The sequence below is a fragment of the Zosterops lateralis genome, assembly GCF_965231275.1.
Source record: "Zosterops lateralis genome assembly, chromosome: W".
Classification (NCBI taxonomy): domain Eukaryota; kingdom Metazoa; phylum Chordata; class Aves; order Passeriformes; family Zosteropidae; genus Zosterops; species Zosterops lateralis.
In genome coordinates this window covers 191,849-210,068 of record NC_139801.1, presented here as the reverse complement: position 1 = coordinate 210,068, position 18,220 = coordinate 191,849, and the positions used below count along the sequence as shown (strand labels likewise).

General features: G+C 50.4%; 2 protein-coding genes across 2 annotated transcripts; one reads left to right on the top strand and one right to left on the bottom strand.

Annotated features, from left to right (window-relative positions):
• Positions 1–6,991: 6,991 nt before the first annotated feature.
• LOC310922209 (retinal homeobox protein Rx2) lies at positions 6,992–8,623 on the top strand (the record flags this gene model as incomplete). Its single annotated transcript, XM_083882647.1, has 3 exons — positions 6,992–7,259; positions 7,380–7,609; positions 8,171–8,623. The coding sequence occupies 3 exons, from the start codon at positions 6,992–6,994 to the stop codon at positions 8,621–8,623; spliced, it is 951 nt and encodes a 316-aa protein (XP_083738773.1).
• A 5,335-nt stretch (positions 8,624–13,958) lies between these two features.
• LOC310922212 (gastrin-releasing peptide-like) lies at positions 13,959–18,220 on the bottom strand. Its single transcript, XM_083882650.1, has 3 exons — positions 18,048–18,220; positions 17,319–17,569; positions 13,959–14,216 (listed from the first exon to the last, which is right to left on the bottom strand). Exons 1-3 carry the CDS (start codon positions 18,187–18,189, stop codon positions 14,163–14,165), a joined length of 447 nt encoding a protein of 148 aa, XP_083738776.1. The 5' UTR covers positions 18,190–18,220; the 3' UTR covers positions 13,959–14,162.

Sequence of the window (18,220 nt, the reverse complement as noted above, 5' to 3'; positions counted from 1 at the left end):
AAAGTAAGGCTTGATTCAGCTCAGTGAGCCCTGCTCTGGAGCAGTGCAGGTTTCTCCAGTCTGCTTTCATTTCCCAGCCTCTCAAAGACACTTCAAACATCAAGGGACAGCAGCGACCCTCTGCTTGTCTGCTCTGTGTGCTAAATTCTGGGGCTTGGGGTACCAGCACAAGGCTAAAACCAGCTCCCCATGCTGATTCTGGGAGTTGTCTCCATTGAAGGGTAAACATGGAGGGTTATGTCAGGGTACAGCACCTAAACCTGAGGAAAGGTACAGCTCTCACTAATGTTAAATCTACCTGTGTCTATGGAACATAGCAGGCTGCTACTCTCAAGAAATTATATTAAATGAATGGCTTTGTAAGTTCTCCAGGAACTAGCCTGAGAATTAAATTTGGAAATGAATATGTCTAGCATCTTCCTACAGGTTTTTATAAGTCTTTCTCTCTCTTTCTCTCTCTCTCTGTCTCTCTCTCTGTCTCCAGCCAATCAAGTAAAAATATTAATTTTAAATTAACAAATGCACTAAGTATATTTTATTTCTCTTCTCTTCTCTTCTCTTCTCTTCTCTTCTCTTCTCTTCTCTTCTCGTCTCGTCTCTTCTCTTCTCTTCTCTTCTCTTCTCTTCTCTTCTCTTCTCTTCTCTTCTCTTCTCTTCTCTTCTCTTCTTCTCCTCTCCTCTCCTCTTCTTCTCCTCTCCTCTCCTCTCCTCTCCTCTCCTCTCCTCTCCTCTCCTCTCCTCTCCTCTCCTCTCCTCTCCTCTCCTCTCCTCTCCTCTCCTCTCCTCTCCTCTCCTCTCCTCTCCTCTCCTCTCCTCTCCTCTCCTCTCCTCTCCTCTCTTCCTCGATCTTGGCCTCAGGTACTGGTTTGTGAACTGCACAAGATACAACAGCACACTCCAGGTGTGAAAACCACTCTGTGCTGAGCCCCCTTTGCCTGCTTCAGGTAATGTCCTCCAGCCCCATAAAGCAGTGGGGGCTCTGCCAAGCCCCAGGGAGTTACAGGACTTTGGGGACAGAATTTAGGTCTCCCATGGATCCTGGAAGGTCCCATCACCAGGGAGGAATTGTCTCCAGGAAGAGGCAAAGTCTAGATAACACAGGTCCCATAGTAAAGCAATGATTGCAGCAGGCAGCCCACCAAGCCTGAGCAGCACAGAGCATCTTCCCACACTTGCCTGGGATGGTCCCTGTCCCTGTAGAGGGGTCAGCAATCACCCACAGCTACACGGGGACAGAGACAAGGGGCAGACAGACACAGAATCTCAGGGAGGATGTGAGCGTGTGCTATGCCTGCAGTGTTTTACTAGTCACTTTGAAAGGAGGCCAAATTTTCCTTTTGGCAAAGTCACCTCTGTGGTGAGGCAGAGAGAAGGGCAAGGGAGAGAGGTTCCCCTCCCTCCTGCTCCAACAGCTCCCAGGTGCCAAGGTGGCAAGGGAAAGTCCCCTGACCACCTCCTGGTGCACTGGCACAAACACTGACATACAGAAAAAGGCCAGAGAAAAACTGCTGCCTTTACTGCCTTACCACTGACAGTCACAGTGGTGCCTGCCTACATGTCTGCAAAAAAACAGGGAGGGCAGCATAGTGTGTTCATCACATACAGATCATGCTTGATTAAGGCAAATTACATTTATTTCTAAGTCTTTCACCTATTTTTGACTAGAATTCTTTGTCACATTTCAAGTTGATTGCCAGTTTTTCCTTGATGTTTCTGCTGAGCCCACAGGCACTTTCTAAAATCACTCCTCCCAACATGTTAAATGTTGTTGTAGGTAGTCTCTAATTTCCCTGAACACAGTCAGTTTGCTAACACTAAAAGGAAGCTGAGATTCCATCCTACAAATACAGCTTGGGAAAGTCCTTCCATCAATCACTCTTCAAATACAAACTGAACAGACTTGCTTGAAAACCTGTTATCCAATATTTTCCCCATTGTAGCATTAAGAAAATATGCATTTTCTTCTTGCTCATTTCTTTCTTACCTAAGAAACATTGAGTTGACAAGTTCTGACCTTCCTTGCTTTTTCCAGAGGATGTCCTGGTGCTGGCTCTCATCCAACAGGTAATTTCTTTAGTGAAGAAAACCTATATTCAGCAGGTCCCTCAAGCATCAGAGCTATTTTGCCTAAAACCACCAAGATTTCTGATCCGATTTTTTCCTCTTGGGATTCTGCTCTCACATAGCACCACAGAATCTATTTATCTATGTGGAAAGACAAGTGGGGTCTTTTAGGAGGTCTTTACATAAAGTAGATAAAATAGTCACCAGCTCAGCTCAATCAGCCTGAAGTTTGTGAGGCTCAACGCATTTCCCTCTGCACTGGTATATATCTAGGTGGTATCTCCACACTGTTGTGTTGCTTTACAGACTGAATTGTCCTATCTATAAAACACCAAAATAAACAAGCCTGAGGGTTTTGACCTTTGAATTAAAATATGCCTGGGACATCCCAAAAATCTTACTGAAAGCATTTTGTGCTTTAAACGATCTAATTAAATTTGTCAGCAGATATAGGATCAGCATTTTCACAGTTTAAAGAGTCAGAGAAGAAAGTACAGTCAGAATCACCAAACAAATGATTAATGAGATTTAAAAAAAAAGTCTCAGGGCTGGCAGAGACAAGTGGCACCGGGAGGTGGCTTGGGCACAGGATGGGCCCCAGCCCCACTGAAGTGCTGCTGGCACGGGAGCTACTGGTGAGCTGCCTTAGGCACCACCTAAGGTCTGCCTTAGACCAGAGCAGCCACATTCATTCTGGAGTGGCAGAGCCAGGGCAGGGTGGCAAATCTGTGCTGCCCTCAGCAGGAGCCTGATCTTCAGCTTGCTGGAGTTGGCTGCCTGCTCCTGGCAGCATCTGCAGGACTCATCCCTCCAGCACCGGCTGCTCCTGTCTTCAGCCACCAGCCACAGGCCTGGGGCAGCACATGAGTAGGAGGTGGTGGGGCCACCCTGGGTACATGCAGCTCTGCCTGGCGATAGGTCACATCAGAGCCATGGCATGTGTGTGCATGTGCACGTGTGCTGGTATATGAGCCTAAGAATGTGCCCACATCTGTGCACAAATGCACATGTATACTTCTGCATGCGGCTATGCACGTGTGAGAATGGACAGGGACATGTCTGTGTGTCCGTGTGTCTTTGTCAGGAGTAGATTAAAGGGTTAGGTCACATGGCAGCTACTGCTGGATGGCCCCTACCTGGGATTTGGGTTCTTAGAGTTAATAGGATCGCTGGAGCTCAAGACTGTCATCCCATCAAGATAAATGTCTCTAGTGCCCACTTTTAAGCAATCCGAATTCAATTAGGCTAATTGGAAAACAAGTAAAGAAGGATTGCATTAATATAGCCTTATAGCATGAAACTCCCCTACCTCCCTCCAAGCATGGCAAGCCTAAATGCCAGCACCCTTGCATCCACTCCGTGGTGCTCCCACCAGAGAGGGCTGCCTGGCTCTCAGAGCCTACTCCACACCCACAGCCCCAACAGACAGCAGGACAACAAGATCTCTGTGCAACTCCTGCCAGATCAGACCCTGGGAGGTGGGGAAAACATGGCTGACTATCCTGAGCAGATCAAGAAAAGTCTCAGCAGAAAAACAAGAAAGTGTGAGCGATGCAATGACAGGAGGAAGCAGCATCTTCCTCATACCACCTTATGCTTTCAAGAAGGTTCTGAAACTGCACATTTAGGAATTTTTGGGGAGGGAAAAAACAAATCCTTTTTCTGTTGTTTTTAACAATTTTCTGGATGATACAGAGCATGAAAACTGCAGGAGGGTACAGGTTCCCTCTAGGTGAATATTTTCTCCTTTTCCTTGCTTCCCTCCTGTTGATTTGCAGTCTGACCTTGGAACCCACATTTATCTTTCAGGGAGGCCCTTGCTGCTGCACATCTTTGGTCTGGAGAGTGATGTCTCTCCTGCAGCATGACTTCAGCTTCAAATCTCTGCTCTGCAAGGCAGCAATTATTTCATCTGGACATAAAGAAAAGGCAGGAGAAAAGGAAGCAGGAATCTGTGGCATTTTATGGTGCTGGTTTCATTGTGTGAAACTACATCCCATGCCTATGTCTCAACTGCGAGTACAGGATGAAAACTATTTCCCTTTAGTCTTCACTGTACATGTACAGAAAAGAGGTATGGCAGACAGCTGCACTTTACAGATTGTCCATCTTGAGAACTTTTGTTACTTTCCAAGCATAACTTCAGAAATTTTAATAATACATTGCAAAAAAATAAAAAAGATTATGGAATGGGGGGGTCTCTTTTGGAAAGGTAAGCAACAAACCTTGCCTGTTTCATCACCTAAAGAATGCTCTCAAATTTGATTCTGGTTGCCCCCATAAGTTTCCCAAGGTCAATGGTCTTTGCAAAGCTGTGATGTACCACAGGATCAGTTTCATACTAATATGATACATATCCCAGAGGGCTGCAACGGATTCAACCGACAGCCAGGACATCAGACCCAAAGGGAAATGTTCAGTTACTGCTCTTCGCCTATCTAAACCCTCTGTGTAATCAGAGGAACCATTAGACTTCTTCCCTCCCTGGAGCACTGTAATGCCTCATGCGTGTCACAGGCTGTGCCTGAAGCATGGCAAGAGAGAAAAGACATCTAGAGCGGGAAGAGTCAGAGCTCTCTCTGTTCTGCTACAGGTTTATGGGTTTGATTCAGCTATTTTTTATTTTTATTGGGATCAAGGGAGTGGCTTCCTCTTCCAACAATTCCACTCGCCTGCAAGGAGGATGCTACAGTGACAAATGTAGCTCCGTATGGAAAACACAAGTGGAGTGTTCTACTGCTGAGGAAAGAGGAGCCCTCTCTGTCAGGGAGGAATGTCTCTTGTGTCCCGTGGGAGACTCAAGCACCCTGCTTCAGGGCTGGAAGGGTTTTTGCTGCCTTCATATTGTGATGAACAGAAAAAAAAAAAATCGAGTATTGACCCAAACTCACAACTTTGCTTTGACAGGTACCCCAAAAGCAGCATCTGTGCCAGGATCCAATGCCCTTTGACTTAAGAGTTTTTGCTCCTTCATCTCACATTGCTATCTTTCTTACCTACAACAAGCAAAACCGATTCCCATTTTTGCCCAGGACTTCTGGAGGGACAGGTGTGTTTTGTGCTGGTTTTGAGTGCTGTAAACCCCCAGCTTCAAATTAGAAGAAATTAGGGACATTGCACAGTTCATTCATCTTCGCTAATAGAGTTCCTGGGAAACACACATGTAGATTAAAGGAATACAATGGCCCCTGGCTGATTGCTTTGAGTACTCTCCAATGTCCCTACAATGGTATTGACTGGCTTTTTATAGAGTCCACAAAAGCCACACTAACCTTTTCTTGTCTCTTCTGTTGGCCTCTTCCCTCTGCAAAAAAGGACGTCTGAATTCTTTCAGCCTCAAACCACCGCCCCAAGCAGTTAGTGAAGGTAAACCTCACCTGGAGCTAGGAAAAACCCTGCACCCCTAAAAGAAACCAACTCTGGGACACCAGAACATAAACCTGTAAAGGTGTGGACACTGACAGAAACAAGCACTGCTAATCCTTAAAGTGATTCCTCCGGGAAAATCTACATGATATGGAGCCTATTGGAGCAGAACATGAATAAGAAAATGCTAATTTATTGAGAGGTCATACTTATTAGACTACCTAATATATCTGAAAGAACGAGCAGCAGCACTGGTGTTTTTCCTTCACATAACACTCTCCTGAGGCTTCAAATGGAAGCATCTTCAAAGCTAAGCGTAGACTAAAAACCACTCTGGATGGTACTGGGTTTGTCATGTAAACAAGCTGGGGCAAAAGGTAGCTGGTGCGTCAGAGAAACTGGGAAGTGGTAGTGTGAAAAGTGATAAAATGACAGAAAGACAGAAGCAGAAAATCGGTGCAGGAGACGTGACGCTGTTACCTGGTTGGTCCTACGGTGGGTCCACGTCTTCCACAAGCCAAGTACAAAGTGATGTGTGGGGTTTGGCTCCCGGCCTTACCTCTAAAAACATTTTGTGCATCCCCCATGAAGGCATGCCCTGCCTGCTACGCCCCCGGCCCCACTAGCATCATGGAGTACAGGGTCACAGAATCAGGTCTTCTCACAGGCTCTGTCCTATAGCAGCATACTGGAAAACTTCCCCGCAAATATTGCTTAGAGCTTCCTCGGGTTTGTGAAGTCTGAAAGGCTGAGCCCACCTCCTGCGTCCATCCTGTCCAGAAGCACCCGGTCTGTGAAATGCCGTTGGAGGCAATCGGGCGCAGGGCGAGTGTCCCGCAAAGCACCAGCGCAGCAGCGTTTACCCCGGTGCCCCTGAGTCGGGCCGGGGCCACAGCGGGGCAGCTATCGAGCGGCCGCCGTGAAACCGGCGCGCTTACAGACCGTCCGGGAGGGAACTGGGCTGTAGCCGTCGGGCAAGAGAAACACAGCGAGGCTCCGAGAACCGCCGAGCAGCGCGGGGCCGTGCCGGGGACCCGCTGTCCTCCGGCCCAGCACCCCGGGCTCCCGCTCCTTTCCGTCCCATTCTCTGAGTCCCCTTTACCGCGCCCCCGGCAGCGGCTCCCGCCGTCCCGGCTCTGTCCCCCCGTGCCTGACGCGCCTCTCGCCGCCCGTCCCACCGAGGTTTCCGGCAGCGCTGCCCCTGCCCCGGGGCGCCGACCGCGGCGCTCGGCCCGGGCCAGCCCTCGGCTGCAGCGGGGGCCGCCCCGCCCCGCCTCGGGGGCCCCGGATGGCATCGCCCGGCGCCGTCTGGGACTGGGGCCGGGGCCGGGGCCGCGGGGAGGGGCGGGGCGGCCGGCGGGGGCCGGGGGATACCCTGCCTCCCCCTCCGTCCTGAAGAGGTGCGGGGGCCTCGCCTTCTCTCTCGCCTACCGCCCCCCGGCACTCCTCCCCCGCCCCAAGGAGGCCAGCCCGCCCGCCGACACCGTGCCAGACTTGCCCGCGCCGCCCGGAGGCCGGGTGGGACCGCAGCGCTCCGGCGGAGCCCCGGGCCGGCCGCCTCATGCACCCGCCCGGCGCCCCGCTCGCCATGGCCGAGGGCGCCTTCTCGCTGGCCGCCCCGGCGGCGCGAAGCCCCGGGGGAAACCCGTCGAGACTGCACAGCATCGAGGCTATCCTGGGGTTCACCAAGGAAGACGGGCTGCTGGGCGCCTTCCCGCCCGACGGCAGCGCCAAGGAGGCGGACCGGCGGGGGCCCCGGCACTGCCTGCCCAAGATGCCCGGAGAGCCCCCGCCGGCCGAGCCCCAGGGCCGCGCCGAGCGCTTCCAAGGTGAGCGCTGTGGACCAACGCCGGGTTCCGGGGGGCGGACGGGTGGGCGCCGCTCCCCCACGCTCTCGGGCAAGCCCCGCGGGAGATCCCGCCGGTGACCCCCTTGTCTTCCCTTCGCAGAGCCGTACTGTCCCGGCAGCGCCAGCCCCGAGCTGCCCGCTGGCAGCAGCGGCGAGGGGAAGCCGTCGGAAGAGGAACAGCCCAAGAAGAAACATCGGCGAAACCGCACCACTTTCACCACGTACCAGCTTCACGAGTTGGAGCGTGCCTTTGAGAAGTCCCACTACCCCGACGTGTACAGCCGCGAAGAGCTGGCCATGAAGGTCAATCTGCCCGAAGTCCGCGTCCAGGTAATGCCCGGCCCCGACGGTCCCCGGCGCCGGGAAACCACGCACGGCCCGGCCCGACGCGGCTCGGCGCAGCCCCGTGGTCCCGGCGGCCGGAGCAGCCCCGGTACGGCGCGCGGGCCAGGGACCGCAGCACGGCTCCGGCCACACTCGGGGCCACGGCTCCGGCCACGCTCGGGGCCCCAGTGGAGCGCTGGGCGCGGCTGCCGCGGGCCGGCCCGGTCGGCGGGACAGCGCGGGGCTGGGGGCCGACCTGCGTCCGGCAGCCGCGTCGTCGCGGCTGCTGCTGCCCTTGAGTGTCCCGGCCCGGGGCCGCTGAACCCGCTGTTGTGCCAGGGCAGTGGCGGGTGGATGGGCGGGCCAGCTCCGCTGAGGAACTGTTTTCCATCTAGCGCAGGGCTGTGGGTCGTGGAGGAACGCCCGAGCTCCCCAGATTCCCTTCCGCCCCAGCTCAGAAAGGCATATTTCCCTCGCTCTGTTTTGTGTACACCACTGCAGCAAGGGGCAAGCCTCTGTCCACCGCCTGGGGTCTGGCTGGTCTGGCTGATACAGCTCTGTTTGCAGGTTTGGTTTCAGAACAGAAGGGCTAAGTGGAGGCGGCAGGAGAAACTAGAGGTGACCTCCATGAAGTTGCAAGACTCACCTATCCTCTCGTTCAACCGCTCGCCACAGGCAACACCCATGGGTCCTCTGAGCAGCAGCCTGCCCCTGGAGACATGGCTCAGCCCGCCGGTGCCCAGCAGCACAGCCCTGCAGACCCTGCCTGGCTTTGTGGCCTCGCCACAGAGCCTGCCCGGCAGCTACACACCACCGCCCTTCCTGAACTCTCCAGCAGTGACCCATGCGCTGCAGCCCCTGGGGGCCATGGGGCCACCGCCGCCTTATCAGTGTGGGGCCACCTTTGTGGACAAGTTCCCTTTGGATGAGGCAGACCCACGCAACACCAGCATTGCCGCCCTGCGGCTGAAGGCCAAGGAGCACATCCAGTCCATCGGCAAACCCTGGCAGACAATCTGAACTCCTTCTCAGCACCTGGGAGAAAGCCATGGGGAAGACACATCCCAGAACACCCAAGGGACCCCCTTACCCTGCCTTGGCTGCCGCGGATGGCCAGGCACGGGAGGGCCGTCCCTTCCATCAGCCTTTCCCTTACACCTTGACTTGCTTTTGTATTTTGTGGCCCTTTTAATTCCCTTTTCCATGACCCCTGAAGAGTTAGGGGGCCAATCATAGCTTAGGAAGAACAATCTCTTTTGCTCTCCCTCCTTGGCTGGATGCTTTAGTTGCAATAAAAGCTACAGTAGGGCAAAGAGCTGTGTAAAGTGGCTGAGAGCACAGGACTGCTGTACCTGGGGAGAGGGTTCTGCTTTTGCATCATTTAATGGCACCATCTGCATGGAGGCTGTGCATCATGTTTCTAAATGGGCATCTTGGGCTGGCCTTCCACTCCATGTGATGCACAGAGGGGTGGGAGATGCCTGGCTGTGGGCTCTTCTCTGTACTCCTCCATGAAGAAAACCCTGACCAAGCTGGCTGTGGCACTTGGGGCTGCAGCCCCATGATGGACACTGCGCCCAGATGGGACGGGGCACAGAGGGGCTGGAGCTCTGGCAGTCCTTGGGCCAGACACACCACTCCCACAACTGCCCTTGTGGATCTGTGCCAGGCTCAGGTGTGCTTTGCAGGCTGGAGTCAGTGACAGTCCTTTGCTGCCTCTGTAGAGAAGGGGAATGGCAGGACCTCCAGAGCCCCTGCCTCCTGCAGCCCAGCTGCCCACCAGGAGAGACAGACAGTCTCTGGCTGGGCACTTACCCCCAGCTGGGGCCTGGCAGGCTACATCCTGCCTGCTCTGGCTGCCCAGCACAGCCCCTGGAGGCTGGCACAGAGCTGGGCCGTGCCTGCTCTCCTGCCCACATAGTGCCCATCGCCAGGCTGCCGAACCTAAAACTGAGCCATCTTTATTTTTCATTATCTCCGTTACTGTCTGTAATGGGGCTGAGAAGCTGTAATGAAATACCCCTTCTCCTCTGCTGGGCATGGGGTGCACTACACACTCGGGAGGTTGTGGCAATTAATGTTTCTCATTAGAGAAGAGAGAAGGATTCACAAGTGCCCTCATTGTGTCCTAGGGATGATTCAATGCAGGCTGGGAGACCTCTCCTTTCACCATTTCCCACTCGTTGTGGCCAGACAAAGGCTGGCGTCTAATTATATTTTCACAATCTGTGCGTATCTTTTAAGAGTCCTGTCAGAAACAAGTATGTCAGCTTTGTTCAGCTTCACTTCAGAGAGCTTTTTAACCTTAGACAGCAGTTTCTAAACATCCCTTCATAGCCTTCTCCACAGCAGCCCCCATCTATTGTATGGAGAGCTTCTTTTACAGAAAATAATAGGAATCCCTCTTGTTTTCAAATGCCTTTTCCTCTGTCCCCAGCCTCCTTGCAGATCCAACCTGCCTCTCTGGACCAGAGCACACACACTGTGTTCAGGACCCCTATTTCCCTTCCCTGAGCTGTGCTCGTCCAGGGCATGCAGGGAAACCAAGTGAGTGCTTCCCCCTGAATTTGGGGGAAAGAAGCCCTGCTGAGGGAGACTTTCCTGCTGGGCTGTGGACTTGACAATTCTACTGTGTGTGCGTTTGTGGCAGTGTCCACCCTTCCCAGCACACATCTCTTTACTTTCTTGGCAGAGAGAGGGAAGTGCTGCCAGGAAAAGAATTGCCATTGCTGCCATCAGGACCAAGGAGGTATTTTGCTAACTTCTAGTAAGGACACCTGAGTAAAAGAGGAGAACTGAAACTGTATTGCTTCAGTTTTTAGGTCTTATTCTAGTGGTCCTTTCACAGGTGAGCTTTGCTTGCATCACCTTGCAAGAAGGCATGGCTTTTCTGGTGGCTGCAAGAGAAGGATTCCGCTTGTTGTGCTTGAGAAGTACCTGCATAGCCTGCCTGGCTTGTGTCAGCAAGAGACACACACTAATGAGTGACTGCACAGGCTCTGCACACTCTTCCTTCTCAGGTTAGGAACAATCTCTCTTGTCATTACTTGGCTGGAGTCCACCTGTGGCTCTGAAGCTGAAAACCCTCCTGTAGGTGAGCACATTAAATTGCTGCCCTAAGGTTCTCACCTGTGCTTATTTCTCATGGTTAATAAGCAAGTCCCCAAGATTTCAAAAGTGCTTTCCCACATTTTGGCATTACTACCCTCCCTTTCTCTTACCTAAAGTTCTTCTGTATCCTGTAAAGCTGTTGGAAAGAATCCCTTGACTTCCTGATCAGCTGTCACCGGCGCTGATGCTTGGTTACTTGAGATAGTCAAAGACTGGCAGTAGATAAAACCACAGTGACAGGGCAGCAGAAGTAGCAGCTGAAAATACCTGCTCACTTTTAATAAGGTCCTGATCCAGCACCTGCAAACAAGTAAAGATTATGGCAAGCTATGATGGTTGTTCTTTTATTGGCATATTAACAGGTCTTATACCTTGTACACGTGAACCCTGTAAGTGGATCGACTACGTGCAATCATGTTCTTCAAGGAAAGCTGTGAGTTTATTGCTAAAAATGAGTATTTTACCAGCTACACATAAGTGGGCAAACAAAGAGACAGAGGCATATGCAAACACATCTTTCTTCTAGGGTGTCTAGTTCTCCATGTTCCTATACTTTCTTTCAAATTGTCCCATTCCATGTTAAAAGCCCATTTGTTCATTTTGTTGTAAATATCTTCTCCTCCTTAATTGGGTGCTGAGTCTAATAATCCTGCCTCGGCTTGTTAACTGTACAATACCAGTCAGAGTTAATGACCCATTAGCGATTAATTCCTTAAACAGCATCTAATTGCTCACTGTAAAACCTTTTCTTAAAACTGGATTAAATCATCTAGATCCTTAACCACTTCTTTGCTCTAACTTTGCTAAGGCTATTAGCATGGCCTTCTGAGTGGTCTCTTTCTCCTTTTGCTTAAACTGTATTAGCAAGATAGTATTTTTAGTGTCTATACTTGACTCCTTTGCAACACCTGAGGTTATAAGGAAGAACAATACAGATAAAAGACTGCCAGGGAATGAATAATTATGAGGAAAATGCCATGATGGAATTTGTTCTCAAGAGTGTATTCTGGTCTCCCTTCCTTCTCCCTATCCCTGCTCAAATTCCTGTCAGTATTCAAGAAAACTAGCAGATACCTGAGCTCTTTAATTTTGGCTTGAGGTTCAGCTCATTGGCTTCCCGGTGGAGCAGGACTGTCTCTGTGGCAGGAGGGACCCTCAGTCCCTGCTGGATGGCTCAGAAGCTGTCATTCCCTCCAGAGCAGCAGGCTGGGTGTTGTGTGTGCTACTGCCATGGTAGCTCACAGCCCCTGTGACATGAAAACACACATTGCTCAGCCAGAGTTTGAATTTCTGTTACTAGCCGCTGGGGTTGAGGGCAATACTGTTCCCTTCCTCTGTGCAGAAAGTTGAACGATCTTGTTTTCATTTGCCCTGGCTACATCTGACAGGCATTTCAATTATGGACGTTCAGTTTCTTACTGTTGAAACATCTCCAGTAGCTGTTCAAAGCTCCTGGTTACGTATTTCCTCAGCTCTAGGGACCTACTATGGAGCCCAACATGCCTTAATTCAAGGGGATTCCCTTCAGCTACAGTGTTTCAGCTTCTCTTTTCTACACAGTCAGCCCTCTTCCTTTGTCGCTGTTAGAAACCTTGGGACTTCCTTCAGTAGTTTGTCAGCCACAGAGTATCCACCCACAAAATGCTAGCATAGGAGAAAATAGTGGAGTAAACCAAAAACAAATCAAAACATATACACACCTCCAAAATAACCAACAAACCCCCCCTCCCCCCAAAAAAAAACCCCATCAAACCCCCCCCCCCACACACACACAAAAAAAACCCCCAAAAAACCCCAAAACACAACGAAATTAAAAGCTCGTTAGACCAGGACGCTGACTTTATCAGTTTCTCTGGTAGAATTAATACTGTGTCCCCTCTCTGAGCATCTCTGTTCTGCCAAGGCATTATGTCAAAATTGGCTGACATTTGGCAGACAGTCCTGTGTCATACGACACTTCTGCCCCACTAAAGTTGGGATTGCAGAGCCGGGCAGTGGTGCGACTGAGATACAGCAAACAGCCGCAGCCACGACGTTCACCTGGCACCGGAGCGCATCGGAGCGCTCGCCTCACGGCCGGGGCTCACCGGAGCGCTCCCCTCAGGGCCGGGCTCAGCCGGTCCCGGGCTCACCGGAGCGCTCCCCTCACGGCCGGGCTCACCCGGTCCCGGGCTCACCGGAGCGCTCCCCTCACGGCCGGGCTCAGGGGCTCAGCCGGTCTCCCGGGCTCTCTCTCCTCATGGCCGGGCCTCACCCGGTCCCGGGGCTCACCGGAGCTCTCCCCTCACGGCCCGGGGCTCAGGGGCTCGGCCGGTCCCGGGCTCATCGGAGCTCTCCCCTCACGGCCGGAGCTCAGCCGGTCCCGGGGCTCAGCCAGTCCCGGGGCTCACCGGAGCTCTCCCCTCAGGGCCGGGGCTCACCGGAGCGCTCCCCTCAGGGCCGGTCCCGGGGCTCACCGGAGCGCTCCCCTCAGGGCCGGGCTCATCCGGTCCCGGGACTCAATGGCCCCTCATGGCCGGTCGCGGGCTCACCAGAGCTCTCCCCTCACGGCCGGGCTCGGCCGGTCCCGGGCTCTCTCCCCTCAGGACAGGGCTCAGCCGGTCCCGGGCTCACCGGAGCGCTCCCCTCACGGCGGGTCCCGGGGTTCAGCCGGTCCCGGGCTCTCTCCCCTCAGGGCCAGGCTCAGCCGGTCCTGGGGCTCACCGGAGCTCTCCCCTCACGGCCGGGGCTCACCGGAGCGCTCCCCTCAGGGCCGGTCCCGGGCTCACCGGAGCTCTCCCCTCAGGGCCGGGGCTCAGGGGCTCACCGGAGCTCTCCCCTCACGGCCGGGGCTCACCCGAGCGCTCCCCTCAGGGCCGGTCCCGGGCTCACCGGACTCTCCCCTCAGGGCCGGGCCGAGGGCGCCGCCTGGCGGGCACAGCGGGGACAGCGGCCGCTCCCGGGCACGCACCGGGCACGGAGGGCCCCAATGGAGCGGCTGAAAGGGCAACTCGCCCTGTCCTGGGGAGGCAGCGGCCCTTGCCACGGGCTTTTACACAGCGAATTTCACTGCTCGACTGAAATAAAAGCATGAACTCCCCCTTTTTCTTGGCACGATTTATTGTGAATGTTGCGATGTCATGTAGTTTCAAACTAAGAGATTAAATGATTCGATAAGTAAGTCATATAATTAATTGGAAGACCCTTCCGTGACAATTATATATATATATATATATATCAATATATATATATCAAAGCCATTCAAACGAGAAAATGCCACCTTGAAAATGAAGAAGAGGATTTAGTCCTTGCTGAACCATACAAGAATATGTGTATTTAAGTACTTTACACAAAGGAATTCTTGTGTACAGAAAAGTGACTTTGTTGATTATCTGATACAATCAAGTGCTTGTGAAATATAGTCTCTTACAGAAAGTATTCAATTTCTTCATGATTTAGTGATCTTCTTTCAGCTTGGAGTGCTCTCTTTCATATTCACAACTTGAAGCAGATAGTCCATCATCTAATAAAATGAGAAATATATTATTTATAGACCAGTCCCGAAAAAAGTAATTCACTAAGTTAATAAACCTACTATAAGTTAATAAGCCTAATAGATAACTGCTCTGTGCATTCACATAACAAACATGTTCCTAATAATCTTTCCGAAACAGACCCCATTTGTCTTGGTTAGTGTAATAACCAAGTGCAAAAGTAGGAGGAAAGTCATTCTCCTAGATAATTCTATGTGCCATCTCATTTATATCCTGTCTCATTAGTGTGAAAAAGCCAAGTAATAGAAACAATTTAAAGTTTATTTTCCAACTTATTTTTGCACTTAGTCCAACTTGCAGGAGAGATTTTCATCCCCTTTAACTACATTAACTGTAATTTATTCACAGAATAAAGAGCAGGCAAGGTATTAACTGAAAAGAAAATAACACAGGTGCACCATCTTAAGCCAAACTCCAAGAAATATTGGGTTCACCTTTTCCATTTTTTGACTATTTGTGTGTCACTCATTTCTCTCCTTTGGGTGAGTCCTTTAGAAAGAATTCTTTTCTTCTTAAGAAATGTACAGCCAGTGTGAGCATCAGTTGTGATGAACTGGATGATCTGGGCTAATAAGAAAGACCCTGAACTGAGGTACTTATCTGTATTTACTTCTGGCTTTGGGACTTCCTGATCTTAAATTTAAAATTCAAGCTTTGAATTAAATCAGCTAAAATTGAAAGCACGCATGAAACAAAGTTCTTGGAGAGACTGTTTGTTCCCAACACAGCCAGTCTTTGCTGTGTGCAGCAGGTGGAGCACAGGGCTGCAGACACAGACTCCTGGTTGGCATCTCTGTCAGTGCACGGGAACTGCAGCCCCTGGTGGGCACGTGCTCCTGGGACAGCCATTCCAGAAGCTGGCAGCAGGGTTCGTTATTTACCTTCTTTTGCTGACATTTAGTACCTCAGTCCAACAGGCCACTGCACAGGGAACAGTAACCCGCTGCAAATCTGGTGTCTGGTTCCTCCTAGAACAAGTTTCTATTCCAAACTCACACAAAATATGCCTGGAAAAGTATTTCATGCCAAGGACAAATTTTCTGGATGTGCTGTGTCATCGTTCTCGGCTTCCTGTACCTGGTAATCCTCCCCAAGGTGATGTCTAACCAAGTCTGTGCACCTGAAACCCCTCATGTCCTGACAAATCTACACAATCAACCCCCAAAAGTTACTTACGCATTTGTACCCCTATGTGCATGAATGTCACATTCTGTATATTGGAGTTCTACCTTTGTAAATAAGGCCTCTTTTATTCAAAATAACTTCTAAATAAAAATATTTCTCATTATTTAAATGTTTAGGAAACTATCAGCCCTCAAAAGAGTAAAGTACATTCCTTTTGATCTTCATGTTTTCTTCATCTAGAAGGAAGATCTCAGAAATACCTTAAATTTCAGGTGCTTTCTTGAAGCCAAGGGGAAAACAGGACATCATATCCCACCTAGGCTGTGTATCATCAAGTATTTGTGTCCAACAGCAGGAAAGTACAGCTACAGCAACTTTCGTTAGATTTTACTTCAGGATGGAGACAAAGAAATTGTTGAATATAGAAATCAAGGGTTTTATGGCCAAATGAGGTTCTGTGAATTGATCTCTATCTTAGTCTCAAGAAAAACATGAGCTTTTTTACTAAGCCCTGCAGAAATCTGGATGCTTAAGGCAATAATCTCATTATTCCATAAGGATGTTCAATGTCTGACCACAGAAATATTAATTTATGGTGGACGTTAATTTACAGTGAAAGTACACACATATGGATATGATTCAACTTACCAAAGGCAACTTCCAGCCTTCCTAAGTAGGATTTATTGACAGACACTTTTAGAAGTCAGAACATTTCCCTCTTTACATTAAATAAGGGGATTTGTTAATTTAATTCGATTACAAAGCTGCAAACTGCAGAACTGAAGATGGAATAAATAGTTACTTTTTCAAATAGTATTAATAATCAGTTACTATGATGCATCACTATCATAAAGCCAACAGCCAAAAAGAAACCTATGGGCAGCATTCGTATCACTGTTGTGAGAGACTTAAATCAGAGCTTAATTTAAAGAGTGAATTTTTACCCACATTCAAATAAAAGCCCAAGTATTCACTAATATGATTGCACCAGGATTTCAGGAGGGAAACCGGGCTGAAGTTAGCCCAGGAATATTAATGACATCATATTGCAGAAGAATATGGGAAAAAAAAAAAATCTTTCCATTGATGTCTTTAAGGGGGCGTATTAATCTTTTTATTCTATTTCATTGTCACCCAAAAGAATTCTGCAGCTTTATCACCATGACTGTGCCTGAGGCATTATAAGTGAAGTAGTTTTCTTGTGGATCCTGTGATTTACATTAGACCCCAATTATTTTCTGTAAAACCTCACTGTTATCCTTCACAGTGTATTTTATAGGATTTCCCAAAAGAATAGGGATTAATCTGTTCCAAAACCCTGTTGTTTTGTGCAACAGCACTAGGAAGAACATGAATTTGAGGATGAGGAGGGGCAGCTTATCAGTAGCCCCAGATGCCTTTAGCAAACCCAGGAACGACCACAGCAGTAGCCAGCACCATGGGCTGGAGAAAAGACAAAGGAGACAGGGACAAATCTGAGACCAGAGAAAATTCTGCAGCCCCGTGGCTTTGCTCAGCCCAAGGCAGAACATCCTGAAGGGTGATGGAAGGGGACAGTCAGTGTGATGTGGTTCCTCCTGCCCTCACACTTATTTTCCACACTATCTTGGCTTTGCTGAGCAATACGTGGTGCTGATGGGATCACCTGTGCATGAAGAGAAAAGAATGGCCCAACCAAGCAGCCTGAAGGGAACCCAGGGACTAAAAAGTGCTGAATGCATGCCATGTTTACACCCAGCAGCAAATGAAGTAATCAAAAATACAATCAGTGAGTGACAATCTGTAATCAAGAGCAGAGGCTTACTGTACTGGATGTCTAATACATGAGATGCATTTCTGCTGCTTTTCTGGACAATCCACCAGGAAGAGGATTGAGGAAGTCACTATGTTACTGTAACCCAAAAATTGAACACATGGAGTTTCTTTACAGGTTTTATCTTACTTACATGTTTCCAACTGCTATTGTCATCTGTCTCCCAGGTGTTCCTGGTGTACCAGGGAAGCCTTCCTTTTAAAAAGTGACCACTTTTATTTTCATTCCTTTCCAGCAGCCTTAGCAAATATTTTGAGATTTCTTCCCACTGCAGATACTCTTCCAGCTGCTTGATATTGTTAGGTAATGCTGAAAATGGTGTCTTGTTTTCTTCTTCAAAACCGTAAGGAAAATCTCCAGCGCTTTTTTTCCCCATTAAATGTCCTGTAACAACAATTACAGTAGCACAAAATTAACCAAAACAGGTAAAGATTTGATTGTTCAAACATCAGCAGGACTTTGCTATTGCCTGGGGAAGGGAAGGGAAGGGAAGGGAAGGGAAGGGAAGGGAAGGGAAGGGAAGGGAAGGGAAGGGAAGGGAAGGGAAGGGAAGGGAAGGGAAGGGAAGGGAAGGGAAGGGAAGGGGCTGGATAATGTCGAGTTGCAGCACGACTGGGACTGAAGATTTTGTCAGAGTCACACACAATTAATTTCTTCTGTCTGTTGTGTTATATTGTCAGAGAAAACGTGGCTAAGAAAGGGGTAGCGATAACCAAGCACTTTGCCTGGAGATAGAGAGAGGTGCTTGGTAAGATTTGCTGGAGTAAAAGTGCACAGAGAAGGTTTTAGACTTACCCCGCCTCGACACGGGACGCAGGAACCGTACGTTCCAGTGCCTTTGAAGGAGTTAAAGCGCACTTACCCACAGCCCAGTGGCTGCCGCGGGGGTAGATCTTGGTGAGCGCGGGGGTCCCGCCGGGCTGCAGGGGCGCCGCTCCGCCCTGCGCCGTCAGCAGCGCCAGCAGCGCCAGCAGCGGCAGCGCCGCGGGCCGCCCGCCGCGCATCCTGCCCTGCCCTGCCCTGCCCTGCCCTGCC

Coding starts and splice junctions, on each gene's coding strand:
- LOC310922212 (XM_083882650.1), bottom strand. CDS start 18,189: ATGCGCGGCGGGCGGCCCGCGGCGCTGCCGCTGCTGGCGCTGCTGGCG. Junction 17,570..18,047: donor CGGCAGCCACTGGGCTGTGG/GTAAGTGCGCTT, acceptor TTGTTGTTACAG/GACATTTAATGGGGAAAAAA. Junction 14,217..17,318: donor ACAATAGCAGTTGGAAACAT/GTAAGTAAGATA, acceptor TCATTTTATTAG/ATGATGGACTATCTGCTTCA.